Consider the following 20,299-nt stretch of genomic DNA (forward strand, 5'->3'; position numbering starts at 1 on the left):
GAATAAGAGGAGATAAAGGGGTGGATGTGTAGGGCTGCAGAGTCGGGACAGAGGGGGCACAGCCAAACAGCAGGGCATTGTGTTCATACACCAGGCACTGGGAGATACACAATGACACATTCGTGCACACACACACAAGCTCGTGCTTCTGCCCACCGCCACACAGACTCAAGCTGGCATCTCTCGAGGGCAGCCCCATCTCTAGCCCAGTCCGATCCCGTCCAGGGTGTTGGGAGCTGATCATACCTCTCTGCTGCAGTTCACCCAACCTCTGACAGAGAGCCTCACAGCCTTTCTGCTGACTGCGCTGAACTCTCAGGGCAACTCCAGGCATTGTCTGCTGGAAGGAGCAATAAACAAACGCACCTGTGGATCATCTCGAGGACGAGAAGCGAGGAACCACTGGAGGTAAAAACCTTGACTTACGTCCAGCAAATAAAAGCATGCATAAAGGCAGTGTGTTTTATCTAACAGTTCTGATAAAAAAGGAACAGATAACAGATCAGGATAACCCACCTTGAAAACTTTTATAACTTTAAAGGCTAAAAGGCCCGTTTTATGTAACTCACTGATATCATCAGTGAACCTCATAGTTTCACAAAGGTAAAAAAAAAAAGAAAAAAAAAAGAAATCTGGGCCTTCCAGGAAGTCTTAGGCCTTCCAAGGAACTTATGTTCTAAAATTATAGGCAATGGTTTGTCATGCAATGTTTTTGCAATAGTAAGCAGTTACTACATTCAGCTGTGTCTAGTTTTTTTTAAATAAAAACTTCTTTGTACAAAATCAACTAGCATTCTCATAAAATCATGTTTTCTTTCCAGATACATGTCTTCATTTCTTTATTTTTTTGTAAAGAAAATATAAAGAAATGCTCTGTTCTGAGCATGAATAGATAAAAAAAAATCTCTGTTCATGGTCAGAGATTTTTTAAGACAGTTTAGGAAAATCTAATATGCTTATTTATCTTTTTTAGGAAAATGTGTAAAACCCTTTTTTAAAAAAAATAAATAAATAAATAAGTGCCTGCAGTAAGTCCCTTTGATATTTGCTTTTATTCTATGATGGTGTCAAATGGGAGAGCGGTAATAAACGGATGAAACCGGTTCTGTTAGCCCACTCCACGAGTGTCTCATGAAAGCTGCTTGTGTTCACTCAAGTCCCTTCATGTTTTTCTGAGATTATCCACTCACCCGGCCAGGCGTAGCTTAACACCCACATCCGTGTGTCAAAGAGGACTATTCTTTGCAGCGCTCCCTGGAATCCACTCAACATGGGCCTCTGTGTCCAAATATTTATGATAAATAAATTCACTAAACTTCCAAAACATAATTACCCTGTAATGTTGTAAAAATGTCATTTGAATTGTAATAATATCCCTCTGTATGATTCATCTCTAAAGCCTCTACTGGTTTAACTTTTGTTTCCTGAATTTCAGGATACATGCTCTTGTGGAACCTGAGTTGATCTCATCAACATCGACACAGACGAAGGAACAAGACTCCAATATTTCACAGCAACGCAAACTGTTTTCTTTCTTGTGGGACACTGATTTGACTCTGGACCCCAAGCTTACATAAAACCAAGACAAATCCATTTGATTCAAGCAGCACCTTCCATCATGGCAACCACGGGCATGCAGCTGATGGGCCTGATCTTGTCCATTGTTGGTTGGGTTGGTGGTGCAGTGGTCTGTGCCATCCCCCTGTGGAGGGTCACTGCTTTCATAGGCAACAACATAGTGACGGCTCAAATCATCTGGGAAGGCCTGTGGATGAATTGCATAGTGCAGAGCACAGGTCAGATCCAGTGCAAGGTGTATGATAGCTTACTGGCTCTGCCCAGCGACATGCAGGCCGCCCGCGGCCTCACTGTGTTCTCCATCCTGCTCTGTGGCGTCGCTCTGGCTCTGGGGGTCCTCGGAGTCAAGTGCACCAAATGCATAGGCGTCAACAGCCTCAAAGCCCGCATCGCTCGCATTTCTGGTGCCATGTTTGCCATCGCAGGGTTCCTTTACCTCGTTCCTGTCTGCTGGACGGCCCATTCCATCATCAGGGATTTCTACGACCCACACGTGGCGGCTCCACACAAGCGAGAGCTCGGCCCTGCCCTCTACATCGGCTGGGTGGCGTCAGCTTTGCTCCTGATTGGTGGTTCTCTGCTCTATGGGGGGTCCAGTCCCCCTGGGATCCCGGGTTCTCCCACCTTCAGCAGCGGAGAAAGCAGTCCCCGTAGAGCTCCCGCAACACAGGTCAAAGGTTACGTCTGAAACACCTCAAGATCTTCAAATGCACCCCAAGTGATGACATTATGACTCATTTTTGCTCCTCTTGAGTTCGCTCTTTTTCATAATTATACATATAATGTTTCTCCAGTTTACTTTTTTCTTTTAAAAAGCTACATGAATCTTTTTAGAGAAAATGTAATGTTTTTTTTATGATTTCATACCCAATTTTTTTGAATAACATTTTTTTTTCTGTCTGTCCAATACAATAAAAGTTGTATCCTCTAATGAGGAAAATTGTGTGTGCACATTTTTACAGATATAAAATGTCTTTTGAAAACCTTTGAACTGTATGTGTTTACCAAAGATGCATTACATCAGAACTACATTAACTGCAGTATTTTGTAAAGGGACACCATGTTTGACTGGAATACATAAACATCACTTCTGCTGAATGAAGAAGAAACAATAGAACAATAGGGGCTGTTGTACATTTACTTGAGGAGCCATATTGTTGAGAAGAGTGTGTGTGTGTGTGTGTGTGTGTGTGTGTGTGTGTGTGTGTGTGTGTGTGTGTGTGTGTGTGTGTGTGTGTGTGTGTTCGTGTGTTGTCCTATCTACCATCTCCTCTTTCCTGTCCCAGCTACACTGTGCCAGGAACATAAAGACATAATATACATGATTTACAGTGCAAACCCCCATCCCCACCCACCCCCCCAAAAAAACAACATCAACAGATTACTGTGAGGGATCACATTTAAATCAAACTCTGCTAATGCTTTTTAATATAACAGTTTAAATAAAGTAGCCCTATTTAAAATATAATAGACATTTCCACTAATTTATTAATCAATGATAAATATCATTGAGCTACATTGAGAATTATTTAGTTAAGTCGGTGTACTTATTTTTCTGTAATATGTGATGAAATAAGTACCAGAGGACTTTTCTTTGTTCTGGATCTTTCTTCCGAGTCATCACATGCAACGCATACAAAGCAAATAAATATCTTTTTTTTTTTTTTTTTTTTTTTCAGGATTTCTGAGACTTTTTATTTTTATCTTCTGTTGTGATGTGATCACCCCCATCAGATTGTCTCCTTTCTCTTCGTAACCGCAGAGGAGCGAGCAACACAATGCCACATTATAGAACCATTATTCCAACAACGTAACAACAGCGGCCAGTGTTCTGAGTGCCAGGTGGTGACTCATACATGACCTAAGTACGCCTGTACCAGTGATTGTGGAGTAAGGCTGTAAATACTGTAAGTCTGCGTTAATTTAAAATCCAACTGTAAAGCGGCAGAGTGGGACAAGTGCATAATTTATATTTTAAACACTTGGTCCAGTTTTAAAGTCACTTTAAGGTTTGATGACAATTTACAATGAGAAGATGTCAGCATTACAACAGTCACATCTAAAAGTTGCAAGACACCTGACCTGGAGACCTGGATTTGAAGACTCTTCCTCTAGATCTTTGAGGTCTGCTATTAGCTATCCTGAGGTCCAAATTAAAGCACAGAGTAGTAAGGGCCTTTGCTCCTAAATTGTGGAACAGACTGTATCTTCACCTCAATTCCTCCCCAGTATTAGACGATTTCGAAAACCATTTGAAAACTCAGTTGTATTCCTTAGCTTTTAATCATATTGAGATGTGTTCATTCTAATTGTGTAATTGTTCTTACTAAAGTTTCTCATTTTATCCATATTAAAGCTGTTGCTTTAAATCTACTGTATAAATAAAAGTCCAAGAAGTAAGAATATTTTAGCCAGAAACTGTAGTACTCTGTGCAGTACACAAAAATCTGGTCTGCACAAAATGAGGAACCATTAAAAAAAGAAACCAGTTAAAATGGTTAAAGCAAAAATGTGAAACAGTCTTAATTAATAATTTAAGTTGCTGACAAAACAGCAATTTTTCTTTTACTGGGGTACTATCGCTGCTGAATAACAGTTTTGTATTTTATTGTAAAATGTTGATCATCCATTCCTTTACAAAGGTACTGGTCTTGTGATTTCATCGTTTCGTCGCTAGGGGGAGACGCCCAATGGCTGTCGCCGTGAGAAGCAGGAAGAGTTGTGACTAAAACACAGCTGTACTCTGTGGCTAGCAGATAAGCTAACAGGCTAGCCGCAGTGGTGGGTGAAAATATCAGGATCCGCTGGTCAAACGAAACACCTCGTCGGACACTTTCAGAAACTGAATTGACAATGGGTAAAGGTGGAGGCACTTTTGAGAGGCTTCTAGGTGAGTTCACACCATATTTCTTTAATAGTTATCAGCTTTTATTCAACCGTGAGTCTGAAAGTGCGATGTTTTACAGCATATTGTTTTGACAGGGCTGTGGCTCTAAGGCCAGCTAGCTTCTTTTAGCTTGCTATTGTTCGAAGGCCCTGACAGACTCGCTTAATTTATTAATACAACTGGATAAGTTTGGAGATACAGTTTATGCTGTCTATTCAAACGCGATGTTCTCGAGTCGCGGAAACTGCGGTTAAGGTAAACCCGACTGTCGGTTGTCTTCAGATGTGTTTATGTCTCCTTAACGAAAGTATATAAGCTAACAGTTAAATCTTTGCTGACACCTACTATGTAGTTCTTTACATGTCAAAATAGAAGGAAAAAAAAATGAAATTGTACGGTTGTCATGTATGTAACTGGTTAAAGTGTATTCTTTTTAGATATTACAACAGGTCCAGTAAGTAGCTGCTGGCGTCATATAATTAGAAACGAATATAAACAGTATTTATAGACTCTCCTCTCAATGTAGTAGGTTAGTGACATGGTAAGAGTAATCAAATTTTACATCCATTCATTTCAAATGATCAAAAAGTCATAACTTAAAAATTATTTTCTTGGGTTAAATCAGTTGGAGAAATTGAAATGATATGGTACAAATTCATATTTTCTAGTAACGAGAAAACTCCAAGTTCCTTTTCACCAGGCTCTTTGAGGTGAAATACCCATCACCCCAAAGGAAATAAACAAATTCTATTTTCTCATCACCATCTTATTGCTGGTTCATCGACTTCGACCTGCTGCTTTTGTTTTGCCATACCTATCCCCAAATTCAAAACACAGCAAGTAACAAAACCTTGCTAGTCCAATGTGGGGGCTGGGAACATTGCAAAACTTAAAAGGATAATGGTAAAAGGTATTAAAGATGGTATTTTTTAATAGCAGTATACCAAAATGAGGACAACAGAATACACTGAAAATATATCATCATTACAATATCAGTCAGAGCAACATTAATATCACAAATAACTTAAATAATATATTTGTTGGTGTTTATATTCTAATTGTCAGGTATTTGCAATCTGCATTTCAGTCACCTATTTAGCTATTAAGGTGGAGCCTTAAGCCTACAGAGAGTTGGAAGCATAATATTGATGAGTGAGAAACAGAAGAGTGTTTAAAATATGTATTTACCATTGAAATCGCCATCAAAATATATAATAATATATCAGTCTTGAGATTTTTCTTATATCGTGTTGCCCTAGTTGAAGATATTCAGAAAGATCGTGTAAAATTAATGCGTAACGATATTGGTGTGAAAACCTCAGAATTCAACTCGGAGGCGCCAATCAAGACGACACAAACCTACAGTTTCATTCTACAAGGCCTCATTTCTTTTAAACCATATGAAAATGGGGATTATTTGGAATGCCACAGGGATTCGGTCTGTTTGGAACTACTGGGAAATTGTCACTGATTAGTTAATTTTGTAACCTTTTAAGTTATCTCTATTACTGCAGACATCCTGAGCAACATGGTGATTAGTAACTGTAATTTTGAAGACCAACTGATGAAAATCTCGTCTTAATAAAATGTTTTGAGTCTACTGCTGGGGTCGGGGGGTTAAAAACATTTTTTTTTTTTAAGAAATAATTTATCTGTCAGTTTAATTATTTTTGCTGTTTTAGTATTTCAGTGAATTCTGTGGATAAATAATCACAATTTAATTCAGTTATACATTATTTTCTGCATAATCCTCACTATTTTCATTAATTATGGCTTAGATTCTCATTTAGTTTCTTGATAAGTATGAAACATTATGATCCGTGGTCAAAAATGACTGTGTAACCTGCTGCAGGTAGATGATATTTAAAGTCACATAACCACATTTCCTGTTGACAGAGTATAGATCATAAGTGGTAGGTCCTGTTGTGAACAGCTTTTTTTTTTTTTGTCCACCAAAAGTCAATAAACTGAGTCATGCATAAAAGCATCTCTAAAATGGTGAAGAATATTTAACTAAAGTGTTTACAAATTAAATAAATTCCAAGGTTATGTTCACCTTTCTTCAACCATTCTGGTTGAACAAAGTATGTCGCCTGAAGCACAAAGTCCGTAGTTGTCAGTGCGATTATAAAGATACCCAGGCTAACTTCTACTGTACTAGAGGGCTCTCACACTTACAAATGAAATGTCAAAAGTCTTGCAATGAAGAAAGTCCTGAATTAATCTGGGAGCCAAAAGCAAAGGCGTTGAAGTTTGGATTCTACAGGAAAGTTAGAGGACATCTGTCATATTATATATTTTAAATAATGTGGGTCAAAAAGCAACAATAAGGAAGCAACAATTGTAATTATGTACAGGAAGGTGATCTGAAACCAATCCAGTTGTGGGTCAGTGTTAAAAAAAAAAAAAAAGCTGTCCATTTGAGGAAAGAAAACAACTTTCTGTTTGCCACAGAAACAAGCTAAAATTTCCTTCAGACTAATCTGGCCACCAGTTATTTTTTAAAATCTCACCAATCGGGATCACACAGGGTTTTAAAATGCAAAGGTTTCTTAGTGACATATGGATAAAAGTTGATATTATCTGAACGGTAAATGGTGTATGCTGTTGTATTTGTTAAACTGTGGTTTCCAAATCTTTTAGCTCATTAAATGGTGAGTAATTTTTGCTGCTTGCAGATAAAGCAACCAGTCAGCTGCTTTTGGAGACTGACTGGGAGTCTATTCTTCAGATCTGTGACCTCATTCGGCAAGGAGACACACAGTGAGTGTTTTAGTCTGATATCCTTAACTATTATATCTTTAGTATATTTGACTTTTAAAAGTAACGGTGAACGTTTTGTCTCCCTGAAGAGCTAAATATGCTATTGCTGCCATTAAGAAGAAACTGAATGACAAAAATCCCCATGTGGCGCTCTATGCACTTGAGGTAAGATGCTATAAGGGGAAAATTAGAACTTTGAACATGAGGGGAACTTTTATAAAGTTTTTAAAATCCCCATTTCATTTATTTTAATCGGCCGTAAAAAGCGCACTTCATGTTTTACTTTTTTTGTTGTTGTTTTACCAGAGGTTTGAATATGGATTTGTAAAGATGGCATTTCTACTAAAATTGTGTACTTTTTACTTTGTAGTTTTTGCAACTATTTTAAACATAGTGACAGAAAGCCTTCAGGAGTTTGTCAGCTGCTATACTATGAAAAACAAAACGGAATAGAAAATGTTGGGGAATTTAAGTAATAAACATGAGAATGAGAGGCTGTACGGTATATACCATTATGTTGCTTTGATCACATTGTGGGGTTAACAGTGTGAAGGATTACATTTAGGAAAATGGCCGTCTCTCTTCAGGTTCTGGAGTCTGTGGTGAAGAACTGCGGACAGACGATCCACGATGAGGTCGCGAGTAAACAAACCATGGAAGAACTGAAGGATCTATTTAAGGTGGTGTTCTTCTGAATTTTAAAACTATTTAAATCTCTTCTGTCCTGTTTCAATTGTCTTTAAGTTTTCACTCAACTTTAACCTCTTTTTTAATTTAACCTAATCATACAGTTTGACATATATTTGTTCCTTTATGACAGTATTCTATTTTGATAAAGAGGAGAGTTTATTGCTTTCATCATAGACATTTTCCTGGAGTCGAGCTGGGCATCACTATGTGATTCTGATACCATTAGTAGCTGGAAGCAATACATATTTGACCTTATGACTAAAAATATTTCTGTGCAACTTTCCATTAGGTCTCCACTCTCCATGTTTAAATAAAAATTAAAACATTTTTGGTAAATTGGTAAAGAGCAGTTTTGGTTTCTCATGGGTGTTTTGGCCCTTTCCCAGCCCTTTATCTGACTCAATCAGTGCTCATTGCTCTCCTGCTGCTGCGTGTGTTGCAGTATGAGCCAGAAATATCTGATTGGTTCACACTGCATCATGTGACTCTAGTTTTTTAAGCGCATTCTTCTTACTACTTCCTGCTGAGGTAATTGTCTTGTGACATGAGTGTTTTCACATCAGAAAAACAGCAGGGGAATTTCTCCCTTACTTCTTATGGTCTCACTAAATACTGTTGAATTCGTTTGGCTTGTTATGACAACAAAAATTGTTTTTATTTAAAAAAAAAAAAAGGTTCACTTCAAATGTGTTGAGGCTCCTTGTTGACTGTGATTTGTTTTATTGCCATCAGAAACAGACGGAACCAAATGTCAGAAATAAGATTCTTTACCTGATCCAAGCCTGGGCTCACGCTTTCCGAAACGAACCCAAATACAAGGTAGTTCAAGACACCTATCAGATCTTAAAAGTGGAAGGTAAGTGTTCAGAAGCTGTATTTATAACTCTGTAAATACTTGTATGACTTATCTTCACCTGAAATGAAACTCTTCTTGAATTGCATACATTTTGCACTCTAAACTGCTTTTTCTTGTCTATAGGTCATGTATTTCCTGAGTTTAAGGAGAGTGATGCCATGTTTGCAGCTGAGAGAGTGAGACTTTTATCCTGTTTTAATGACTAATTTAGTGCTTTCTTTTTTTAAATGATAAAAACAGACTCTTACTGATAGATTGAGATAAAGAAATACATTTGCTTCACCTTATCTAATGCCTCATATTCACCTTCTGCAGGCCCCTGACTGGGTTGACGCTGAGGAGTGTCACAGGTGCAGAGTTCAGTTTGGAGTAATGACCAGAAAGGTGGGCTGGGCTTCCTTCTAACTGGGCCACATGAAGATTTTATGGTTTTTCTTCCTTGCATCAAAGCGCTTTGTCTAGTTGACTGCTTAAAGCTGCAGCTAAGGATTCACCTGGATTTCTGCTCCTTGCTTTTCCAGCATCATTGTCGAGCCTGTGGGCAAATTTTCTGTGGGAAGTGCTCGTCTAAGTACTCCACCATTCCAAAGTTTGGCATCGAGAAGGAAGTGCGCGTGTGTGAGCCCTGCTTTGAGCAGCTAAACAAGTGAGTTTCCCTGACCAAAGTGCAGGAGTGTCTTTGAATATGAAACTAAAGTGTGTGTCGTCTGGCAGAGATGTTACGAACATGTAGAAAACTTTTTTTTGTTTTTTTTTTCTCCCCCACATACAAAAAACTCATTAATCTCTAAAATAAGATATGAAAATGTAGGCAAATATTACTTGCAGCTTCAGAGTATGATGACAGCAGTGTTTCCATGTAAACAGTAAACAACTAGCCTTGTTTCTGAGCTTCTGGTGAAGCTCAGAAAGCTGTGTGAATGTCACTGACATTTTTTTAACCTTGTTTTATGAAATGAAAAAAAAAATCTATTACACTTTTTTATTAATTTTGGGGCTTTTCCTCAGATTTTTGTGTCAGTAACACCACGTGTAAATGTTGACAATGTACCGTTTCTGAATTCAGTAATACACAGATAATCATGTTTTGAAGTGAACTGTAATCTGTAGATGTCTTTTAACTAATAACTTAATAATTACGTAAATATGTCCTGTTGGTGCTAATTGTTGCTTGTTTTGTGTCTGGAGAGTCACAGGTGTTTGCATCAGCATGCTCTTCCCTGATTCACAAGATTGTTTGTCCTCCCTGAACCCCCTTTCCTTACCAGCCACCCCTCCCTCTCTCCTCCACTTAGGAAAGCCGAAGGTAAAGCCCCCTCCTCGTCCTCCTCCAGCTCGACTGACCTGCCCCCCGAGTATCTGACCAGCCCACTGTCCCAACAGTCTCAGGTATTTACTTTCTTTTGTCTGTGAAATATGTACAAGAGCTTCAAAGTAAATAGATAATTTATTATAGTAGCATAATCTTAAACTGATGAGTTCAGAAAAATCCGACCTCTAATTTGAGTAGATTTGTTCAGTGGAGAAAGAAACACATCTTAAATATTTATTAACGTAATTACTGGTGGTACAATTATTGCTTCTAGTTTATTTCATCTAAAATAAACTGGATAATTTTAAGTGGCCCTGTTTGAGTTGCGTGTGATTATTTAGGTTTTAAGTTGATTCTTAAATTTAGTAAAGAAACGTACAGAGAAGGATCGTTGGGATAAATTTGTTAATTTTTTTTTCCAAATGTATATTTTGTCTTTGTTATAAATTGCATCTACTTCTAACAATGTAGCTATTTATTATAAATATTAGTCATTAATCACTGATGTGTCATACTTGGTATTTTTTGGGGGTTCTGTGAACCCTTTTTTAATCCATTTTTATTCTGTCTTTATATTTTGAAGTTGATCAACGATTTCAAGAATTTGTAATTAATAATCCTGGCATTTGCCTTTCCCTTGTTTATAAATACGACACAACACAAAGGCCCACTGCTTTTAGCCATGCGCCCAGGCCAGGATGCAAATTCATCTTGCTGCTAAACACAATGATTAGAATGGCGAAGGAGGTGATAACAGTCTTCAAAATTTACATTACAGTTTTCTCCATAGCGACCAGACACGTCCTCAGGTTGTTTTTTCAGGCCATACCAGCCACTAGCAACAAGGGGTTAGTGCACAACTGACCAGAAGAAAAATCTTTTTTCTGACCTACCATTAAAAATAAATAAATGTGTGGGAACTACACGTCTTAGTGAGAAGACTTGGCTTTTAGCCACCTAAACTCGGGGCACCTGATGCTCAATGTTAGAAAACTGAATAAAGTCAAAACAAGTTGGGAAAATGTTTTTCTTTTCTTTTTATTTTTTTTTTTACAAAGCAGTAGTACCAATAATTGTGCCACCAGTAATTTCTATTAAATAAATATTTAGACTCCCTCCCGCCCCCCCAAATTCATGGACTTGATTTCAAGGTTGTATTTTTCTAAATTGTTTGTGAGGTTATGATGCTACAGCAAAAGATAAATGTGTTTCAAGTCTTTTTACATATCTTTACTTGCCATGTAGATAAATTGTGTGACTATATCTTTTCCTTCATCGTTGGATTGTCGAGTTTCTTATCTTTGGGTGTTTTTCTTGCTTCTGTTTCTGACCAGATGCCTCCGAAGAGAGATGAAGCAGCTCTGCAGGAGGAGGAGGAGCTGCAGCTGGCCATTGCTCTTTCCCAAAGCGAGGCAGAAGAGAAGGAGAGGATGGTGGGTTAGAGTTACATGCTGAATGAATAGATGATTTAATGCCAGTTTGTCAGATGGAGGAAAAAAAAAAAAAACGAACTCATTTGGTCACTTGCAGAGACAGAAGAACTCGTACTCGATGTATCCCAAAGCTGATCCTACCCCAGTGACCTCCTCAGCACCTCCAGTCAGCACCCTTTACACTTCTCCAGTGGTAATAACAAACATTAGTGTCATATTCATAAAAAAATATGTCTGCACGTCACGTACTTTATAAATATGATTCCTTGTGGATCACCTTTAAACATTTGTGTGTCGCAGAACTCCTCTGCTCCATCTGCCGAAGAAGTAGACCCTGAGGTACGTTCACCTTGAATTTGAATTAATTTATTCATATCATCACTGAAGTAGTTGCCACTTTTAAATTTTTAATTGTCTTTTAATTGCAGTTGGCGCGCTACCTGAATAGAACATACTGGGAAAAGAAGCAGGAAGACGCTCGGAAGAGTCCCACCCCCTCAGCTCCTGCTCCCGTGTCGCTGGCTGAGCCCCTTCCACCAATCAGCCAGCCTGTCGAAAGTCACGTCCCCGTCCAGCCCGTCAGCATAGTCGAGGTACGTCCAGATTTTACACAGATGTCCAGACACGCGTTAAACTGACCTGGGTCTGTTGAAGCATCAGCTCCCCGCTCATGTGTTCTCTGTCGCCGCTTCCTCAGCAACCATACCAGAACGGCGAGTCCGAGGAGAACCACGAGCAGTTTCTCAAGGCTCTGCAGAACGCTGTCACTACGTTCCTCAACCGCATGAAGAGCAACCACATGCGTGGCCGCAGCATTACCAACGACAGCGCCGTGCTGTCCCTCTTTCAGTCCATCAACAACATGCATCCTCAGCTGCTGGACATCCTGAACCAGCTGGATGAAAAGCGATGTGAGTTTCTGCTTTGCGAATGCCTTTCCGTCTTATGTCCAGTCCCTGAACTGTGATGTCCTGGATGTTGTCAGTGTACTACGAGGGGCTGCAGGACAAGTTGGCGCAAGTGCGCGACGCCCGGGCTGCCCTCAACGCGCTCCGTGACGAACACAGGGAGAAGCTGCGCAGAGCTGCAGAGGAGGCCGAGAGGCAAAGGCAGATCCAGCTGGCACAGAAGTTGGAGATCATGAGGCAGAAAAAGCAGGTAATGTTGTTTTTTTGTTTTCTTTCCACTAATAACAGATGTGTTGTTGTAATATTCATTACCATTCTAACATGTTTACTTGACCTTCAGGAGTACCTGGAGATGCAGAGGCAGCTGGCCATTCAGCGCCTCCAGGAGCAGGAGAAGGAGAGGCAGATGCGCTTGGAGCAGCAGAAACACACGATCCAGATGAGAGCCCAGATGCCTGCTTTCTCTCTGCCCTACGCCCAGGTACTCATTGCTTCAGTCCAATAAAAGAACACTTCTCCTGACAAACAAATCCACCCTGTTTTTATAAATATTTTTTTATTCTGTTATGCAGATGCAGTCTTTGCCTCCTAATGTCGCTGGAGGAGTGGTATACCAGCCTGGTGGTCCACCCAGCTACCCTGGCACCTTCAGCCCCGCTGGTTCTGTGGAGGGCTCGCCTATGCACAACATGTACATGAATCAGCCAGGGCAGGCTGCACCGGGACAGTACCAGGCCATGCCCCCTGCTCCCACAGGTCTCTAGTTCCACCAGAAAATCTGTTATGTTTACCGTTTGTTACCAGTTAATTCATAAAGACGTGATTCTTTGAAATTATAACACAGTAAATTGTCCACCGACACCAGCTGCACAGAACATCTCGACCTCTGAACCCAGCAGTGTGATAAATATGTCAACATTGCTTTTATTTTGCTCGTCCACAAGCAGTAGCTGAAACACAGAGTTCCAGCCTCTACCATGGTTATTAAAATGTCTTTAAATGTGCTGTGATAAAGATCTACTTCATATTCCATATGGAAAGGAGTCCTGTCTACCCTGAGATCAATTTGTTTCAACTTTAGATGTTTTTTAAACTCGTCATCTAATAATCCAAGAGAATGTGGAGCATGGCTTTATAAGTAAACTTTGTTCTGAAAGGCCATCTTAATCACTTTTTCATTACTGATTTATTTACATTCCTGTTGTGGAGATTATTTTGAAAATATTATAACCCATGACATTCTGAAATGGTTGTTTATGTTTTGGTTATCACCATGTTATAATGACTGCATATTTACATATTGTTGGGAAACTTGCTTTTTTTTTTTTTTTTTCTAATAATTGTTGAGCTTGACAATCTTCCCTCGTCATGAACCATAAGTGATTTTATGCATATATTTCTTGATGAAAATGACGGTGTGTTAAGGTCAATAATCATACCCACAAAAGTTGTAATATTTTAATTATTTTTTTATTCTTTTTTTTGCCAGATCCCAACATGGTAAATGCATACATGTACCAGCCTGCAGGCACCAACGGACAGCCTCCTCCAGGCCAGGCCCCGCCCACCACCAGCCCCCCCTATTCCAACTATCAGCCCACGCCCACTCAGGCCTACCAGGTGCGAATGCCTCCATCCAAATGTTTGATCATTTAACCTGTCTGTCACTAGAGGACCCAAATTTGGGTCCTCTCGTGACAGGGGTGTCAAACTCCAGTCTTCGAGGGCCGCTGTCCTGCAACTTTTAGATGTGCCTCTGCTGCACCACACCTGAAAAGAATAATTAGGTCATTAGCAAGGCTCAGGAGAACCGATCTACACAGGGAGGAGGTAATTAAGCCATTTCATTCCACTGTTTTTTACCTGTGGCACATCTAAACACTGCAGGACAGCGGCCCTTGAGGACTGGAGTTTGACACCCCTGTCATTGTGAATGACAACCTGAGACCAACAGGTTAAAACTAAAACCGGTCCATTTAAAGCGACGACGCCTTACTGTTCTCTGTTTGTGTGCAGAATGTGGTCTCCCAAGCCCAAAGCATCCCCCCCATGTCGCAGGCGGCTCCCACCAACGGGATGGCCTACATGAGTTACCAACCGTACAACATGCAGAACATGATCTCAGCGTTGCCAGGGCAGGACCCCAACATGGCCCCACAGCAGCCCTACATGCCGGGACAGCAGCCCATGTACCAGCAGGTCGGTTAAATATTGGTGGATTCTTTACTAAATGTTCATTAACTACAGTTCACTTTTAAATATACTATTTTTCTCCTTTTTTTTTTATTACGTAGCCAACACATACAGTCCTAGTTCTGCTAAAGTGCTTTAAGTGGTCAGTATTGCTGAGACAGTGCTTTTATACTAATGGAGTTCATCATGATGGTGTTAATGTTGTGGATAAAGGATTCAGCGTTGGAGAGCCACAGTTTAGAGTGAGAGCTGAGACAATACCCAAGCTGTTGAACGGTTTAACCAGGAAGTTCCTTCTTCGTGACAAATGGTGGGTTAGTCCCAGTGGTTGGGATGGCCACTTCCCTGTGTGAGAGGATTACATTAAACATGGAGAACAGAAAGAGCAGCCTACCGAGACGCCATCTGTTGGTAGAGAGGGGTCAGAGCAGTGCCAAGAGTTGTACAGTGCTTTGCAAAAGTATTCATTTTTTTGTCTTGTTAACACTATAGTTTTTTGAGGGGTGGAGGTGCATTTTATTTGCCTAATACAGAAATGAAAAGAAAATGGTACGTTATATAAGTAAAACTCTGAAGTGAGTTTGTTTAAACTGTGTCACTGATTTGTAAAAACACCTTTTGTTGAAATTTTGGCAGCATCTGTTTAGTCTTCTATCTTTGCTCATTTAGAAATATGTTTTTTTAATAGCTATTCTTCTTTTCATAGTAGAAAGTGTCTGAATTTTATTTTATTTTGTCTGTTATTTTCATTAATTTGATTCCACTGGATTTTATTTGAGGTCATCAGAGCAAAGAGTTTTCGATGCAGTTGCTAATCACTCTCAGATTTTTACCAATAAATAATGTTAAAAACCTCGTATGCTATTATTAATCCACTTCACACTTATGAACAGTTTTATGAAAGGTACTGGATTTATGATGAGATGCTTGTAGATAATCCAAAACTGGTTTGTCAAAGCGTTTTGTGAAGGCTGCATTTATTGCTGCTGGATGTTAGCCCTTCGGGTCACTTATGCACTTTTTAGGCAGAGTAATTCCTCTGTAGGACTCTAAGGACATTTTAAGGTTAACTATATAGTTCCTGCAGACTGGTATAATAACAAAGCTCACTCCTGCGACTTCTATTCAGAAACTCCAGGTTATTTTAAGATCTCTTTTCACTAATCATTCTTTTTTTTTTTTTTTTTTACCTTTGTGTTTACATCTTGATAGGTTGCTCCCCCTGGTGGCCCGCCGCAGCAGCAACAGCAGCCCCAGGCACAACAGCAGATGCCTCAAGCGGTTCCCGGCAGTGCAGAGGCACAGCTCATCTCCTTCGACTGAAAGCTCCCACACTGCAGAGTTTCACACACTACACCTTCTCTCTTCCTTTAACACCCCTTTCCTGGACTCAGAGGTTTCCCTTTGGAAATATAAACTAAATTCCCACCTTCCACCTTGCTGTGATGTTGTGGCAAAGTGAAATGTTGTGATGATGTTGCAGAACTGTTGCTCTCCTTGCCTCTTCCCCCCCATAAAGTGAGGGAATATGGGGGTGAAGCTGCTACGGAGAGCCCCAAAACCCACGACCCCCATCTTCTGTCATCTTTCGGCTGATGTGTATGTAGTATTTCTTTATTAAACGAATAACTAAAGCGCAAAAATAATAATCAGTGGTGTTCAAGATAACATGAGTAAGAAAATATTATATTATTTAGAAGACAAAAATAAGACCAGCCTCTTTTGTTTCGTGTTTTTCTAAAATAAATCATTAGCACGTTGAATTGAGATTTTCTGCAATGGCAGTGGAATATTACAACCTGTTTTGTCAGCGACTGAGGAAACATCTGTCTGGTGTTAAAGAGGCTGTGGATGAAGCGAGGGGCTGTTTGAGTTGTGAAAGCTGGCCGTCATCTGGTTTTCCAGGTGTCCCTCACAGACACAAATTTAGTTCCTTCTATTTTGGGATTTATTTGTTGTGCGCAGTTTGGACTGTGGAGTGTCTGATTATAGTTTCTAAAATCAATAAATGCATTAAAGGGATGCTATAGAAGTGTTGTCTAACCCTTGTTGTATAGCTCAATAACTGCATTTTACTGTTGGTTACCAAGAAATACTAAAATCAGCCTGGAAACCTTAACCACGACATGCAACCTTTTTTTTTTTAATGAAATGTCAGTTGTTGCCAAGTAAAACATCACATGGCTGAAACAAGCGTAGATTTAATTAATGGTCATTCTGGTGTAATAGTTAAGCTGCGAAGAAAGTTCAGGTGGGCACTCTTTCTCAAGTGTACTTGTTTGTTTGTTCTTTTTTAGAAATATGGAAATGCTTATAGAATGAAAATGTGCTGCATGTACGTATCACACTTTCTGTATCTCTTCAGTTTCCATGTGTGAACTTCTTTAATTCCATCGTTCTGATCTGACTTTAAAGTAATTTTAAAAATATATTTAATAAACTTCAGATTCTTACTGTCAACTTGCTTCAACTTTGTCTTATTTCCCACCTGGATTTAAAAAAAAATCGCAAGTTTCAATTTACATCATGTTCATCCAAATAAATGCAAATTCAAAGAAATTTAAACAAGGAAGTTGCGATACACAGATGAGACATGAACAGTGCGTTTAATGTTTTACAAATGCATGTGACAATACGAAAAACTATATTTTTCAGTTATTTCACAATATTTAGAATGAACAAAGGAAAAAAAAACATTAAAAATAATAAAGGTGTGGTAAACAAAACAGAAGTGCAGACCTGATGAGAGGAAATGACATGCTGGTAGATTATGTACATCCAACCAAACTAAACTGTATAAAATGTTCTCAAACTTCTAACATATGTAAGTAAATTAACCACTTCCACAATAATATTCCATCCAAAATTTGCTAAAGAATATGGTTGTGATTCTTTTTCGTGCTCCTCTGTCCTGTGGATTTGTTGAATAATGTCTAACAGGGATAACCCTCAGAGTTTCCTAAAGATGAGGCATTTGTAGTAGTCTTCCATCTCAACCTGAAAGTAAAATTTTACATGCATAAAATATATGGCAACACTTTATTTGACAGGGTGTGCATAAGACTGACATGACACTTTCATAAACGTGACATAACATCTGTCATGAACATGAAGGAGTATTTATGAATGTCTGACTGTTGTCATGAAGTTTCATTCGGTAAATATTGACGCAAAGTTGCTCTAAAAGCCGCATTAAAGTGTTATTTATCATGCAAATTTGGCACTTTTAATGCAACTTTTAAACCAACTTTGCTTTAAAAGTGTCATTATTTACCGAATGACACTTCATGACAACAGTCATAGACATTCATGAGGACTTATTCATGTTCATGATAGATGTTACGTCATGTTTATGACAGAGTCATGTCAGCGTTATGCACACCCCGTCAAATAAAGTGTTACCAGATATATCTTGGTGTTTGTACTGTAACTACATTGAGAGTTTTTAGCACATTATTTCTCACCATTCTCTCCAAACGCAGCCCGTTTCCATAGGCCTGCTGTCTCAGGACATCAAGGTCTGGAAGACCCCACTCTGGATTCCTGACCAACAGAATGACTCCAGCTGTTATTTAAACAGTTGTGAGTTTAAATATAATTTTTTACCAATCAAATCTGTCTTTATCCGTCTTCTGCCAAATGATGTCGGTGTGTAAAGACGTTCAATATCAGTTAATTTTACGTATCGAATGTAGAAGCAGCCATTTATTAATACTTCAGCAGCTTGTTAAAGGGTTTTTATAAATACATTTTGGAACACCGTCCCTTTGAGAACATTCAAGATATGACCCAAAGTAAAAATTAGTTTGATATTTCTGCTTTAAGTAAAAACTAAATTCCTCACACTTCCAACAAGATCTTAAAACAGTCAACAATAAAATAGCAAAGAAGTCATCTAACATCCCAACATATTTCCAACAATGTTTCTGAAAATTTTGAGCAGCTCCATCATGAACACATAAACAACAGAAACAGTTTTTACTCACAGTTTCCGCAGTTCTTCATCCAGAACTTCATTACAGCTTGGTGTAATGACGCCATTAACGGCATAGACCTGAACAATATTCAGCAAGGTGTCGGTGTTTAAAGCCCGTTGTGGGATCATGTTTTTGTACATTGTGACCATAACCTTAAATGTCATATCAGTGGATAATAAGCAGCTTATAAATAATTGAACAAAAGAAATGGGAGAAGGGCTTAAAATGGCTCATTAAAATATCCAAATGACTGCAACATCCATAGCCATGATGAGTGAATATCATGATCTGGCTTTAACCGTATGTTCAACTTGATGATAATGTGAAGTGTGTAACATAGCAAGCTGTTTTCAACATACCCCATATGTTATCAAAAGGCCATTTGGTTTGAGGATCTGTCCTGCTCCACTGATTACACCCTTGGAAAAATATTAGATGCAAAAGGGACGCCGGTTATAAATGTGTGAGCTTCTCAAGAGTGGCAGATTTCCAGCTGGTTTTTCAGATGCCTACCTGTGCTGTTTTGAAGGAGCTGTACTGCAGGAGGTTAACGGCGACAATAACATCACAGGTGTTACGAGAAACACCTGCCCATTTGTCCCAAGGTTCACTCGCATCCAGCAGGACTGGCTGCAGCACAGTTTTCACATGGGTTGCAGCTATATATGCCTTTATGCTGAAAATGAATACGCATTCCTTCACTTTTTACATGACTTGCTGGGGGGGAAAACAAACAAACAAAAAAAAAGGTTTGTGAGAGACAAACCTGTCTCGGCACTCCTCTTTGATGTCCGATGGCTGCCAGGTAACGAAAGGTAGCTTCTGTGCAAACCGTATGACATGCTGTCCTGTTCCGGAGCCGATCTCTAAAGCAAATAATTGCTTGTGAGACTGATCGTCCAGCACGTCTTCGAGCACCTCGCAGATACCCTCCCAGTTCCTCTCTGCCTGCGGAGAGAGCAGCATGATCTGGAAGAGAGATAGAACAGTGGGTCAAATCTTTAAGTCAAATGTACTAATCTCTTATACCAAAGGTTACATCTTACCCTCTCTTTTGCTGGGCTGCAGAGTTTATCTAAGAAGTAACATATTGGTGTAGAGTGGACGTGGGCTGGGTGACTGTAACAGCAGATGGGTTGACAGATTACCTGGTTAAGAGGATTCACTCTGCACTCCACCCCATGGTAGTAAGGCTAGGACACAAGTGTAAATTGAGGACAAAAATAATATAAATACTGTAAAGGTGCGTTTGAGTAATGTGATACAACTAACTGAACAACCCTTACTGAACCTACAGAGACACATAAAGACAATTACAAAGTCAGCCTTCTATCACCTGAATAATATTTCCAGGATTTAAGGACCAATGTCCCTGCAAGATCTAAAAATATTCACTTATGTGTTTGTCTTTAGTGAAATTGATTACTGCAACAGTGTCCACAAGTCTGCCTAAGAAGTCAGACAACTCCAGCTAAACCAGAATGCTGCAACTAGCTTTCTCACTAAAACTAGCTATCATGCCAACAATAAAGTACTTACACCGACTCTCTGTAGCTCAGAGAACAGATTTTAAAAATACTTCTGTTAGTTTATGAGCCACTCAGGTCATCTCTGCATCCACAGAACCGGATCCAAACGTGGAGAAGCAGTACTCAGTTTTTATGCTCCTCTAATCTGGAACAAACTTCCAAAATACAGCAAA

At 39.3% G+C, this 20,299-nt stretch overlaps 3 protein-coding genes across 5 annotated transcripts; 2 read left to right on the top strand and 1 right to left on the bottom strand.

Annotated features, from left to right (window-relative positions):
* Positions 1-47: 47 nt before the first annotated feature.
* On the top strand, positions 48-2,518 carry cldnk (claudin k). Its single transcript, XM_015000431.2, has 2 exons — positions 48-408; positions 1,436-2,518. Exon 2 carries the CDS (start codon positions 1,619-1,621, stop codon positions 2,264-2,266), a length of 648 nt encoding a protein of 215 aa, XP_014855917.1. The 5' UTR covers positions 48-408; positions 1,436-1,618; the 3' UTR covers positions 2,267-2,518.
* Positions 2,519-4,310: 1,792 nt separating this feature from the next.
* Positions 4,311-17,080, top strand: hgs (hepatocyte growth factor-regulated tyrosine kinase substrate). Of its 3 annotated transcripts, none has more exons than XM_088008409.1 (20): positions 4,311-4,468; positions 7,144-7,228; positions 7,318-7,393; positions 7,816-7,908; positions 8,651-8,774; positions 8,898-8,950; positions 9,090-9,158; positions 9,296-9,420; positions 10,043-10,163; positions 11,421-11,519; positions 11,617-11,712; positions 11,820-11,858; positions 11,948-12,112; positions 12,217-12,430; positions 12,505-12,677; positions 12,768-12,908; positions 13,000-13,183; positions 13,917-14,047; positions 14,444-14,626; positions 15,833-17,080. In XM_088008409.1, exons 1-20 carry the CDS (start codon positions 4,432-4,434, stop codon positions 15,941-15,943), a joined length of 2,319 nt encoding a protein of 772 aa, XP_087864535.1. In that variant the 5' UTR covers positions 4,311-4,431; the 3' UTR covers positions 15,944-17,080. The 3 variants fall into 3 exon arrangements, with proteins under 3 accessions (XP_087864535.1, XP_087864537.1, XP_087864536.1); XM_088008411.1 differs by having other exon boundaries at positions 10,070-10,163; XM_088008410.1 differs by having other exon boundaries at positions 8,657-8,774.
* A 938-nt stretch (positions 17,081-18,018) lies between these two features.
* On the bottom strand, positions 18,019-19,654 carry LOC106925869 (methyltransferase-like 26 B). The gene is made up of 5 exons (XM_088008412.1): positions 19,364-19,654; positions 19,111-19,273; positions 18,957-19,016; positions 18,607-18,674; positions 18,019-18,163 (listed from the first exon to the last, which is right to left on the bottom strand). Exons 1-5 carry the CDS (start codon positions 19,561-19,563, stop codon positions 18,019-18,021), a joined length of 636 nt encoding a protein of 211 aa, XP_087864538.1. The 5' UTR covers positions 19,564-19,654.
* Between the last annotated feature and the right edge of the window lie 645 nt (positions 19,655-20,299).

This window comes from Poecilia mexicana, unplaced genomic scaffold (genome assembly GCF_051168715.1).
Source record: "Poecilia mexicana isolate PSO_F unplaced genomic scaffold, ASM5116871v1 scaffold_8, whole genome shotgun sequence".
Lineage (NCBI taxonomy): Eukaryota > Metazoa > Chordata > Actinopteri > Cyprinodontiformes > Poeciliidae > Poecilia > Poecilia mexicana.

What these genes read in the sequence shown, in the direction of transcription:
- hgs (XM_088008409.1), top strand. Translation starts at nt 4,432, where the DNA reads ATGGGTAAAGGTGGAGGCACTTTTGAGAGGCTTCTAG. An exon ending in TGCTTTGAGCAGCTAAACAA is followed by an intron (nt 9,421 to 10,042) that starts GTGAGTTTCCCT and finishes TTTCCTTACCAG; the next exon opens with CCACCCCTCCCTCTCTCCTC. An exon ending in AGCCCGTCAGCATAGTCGAG is followed by an intron (nt 12,113 to 12,216) that starts GTACGTCCAGAT and finishes CCGCTTCCTCAG; the next exon opens with CAACCATACCAGAACGGCGA.
- cldnk (XM_015000431.2), top strand. Translation starts at nt 1,619, where the DNA reads ATGGCAACCACGGGCATGCAGCTGATGGGCCTGATCTTGTCCATTGTT.
- LOC106925869 (XM_088008412.1), bottom strand. Translation starts at nt 19,563, where the DNA reads ATGCTGCTCTCTCCGCAGGCAGAGAGGAACTGGGAGGGTATCTGCGAG. An exon ending in AAAGAGGAGTGCCGAGACAG is followed by an intron (nt 19,274 to 19,363) that starts GTTTGTCTCTCA and finishes ATTCATTTTCAG; the next exon opens with CATAAAGGCATATATAGCTG. An exon ending in GATGAAGAACTGCGGAAACT is followed by an intron (nt 18,164 to 18,606) that starts GTGAGTAAAAAC and finishes TCTGTTGGTCAG; the next exon opens with GAATCCAGAGTGGGGTCTTC.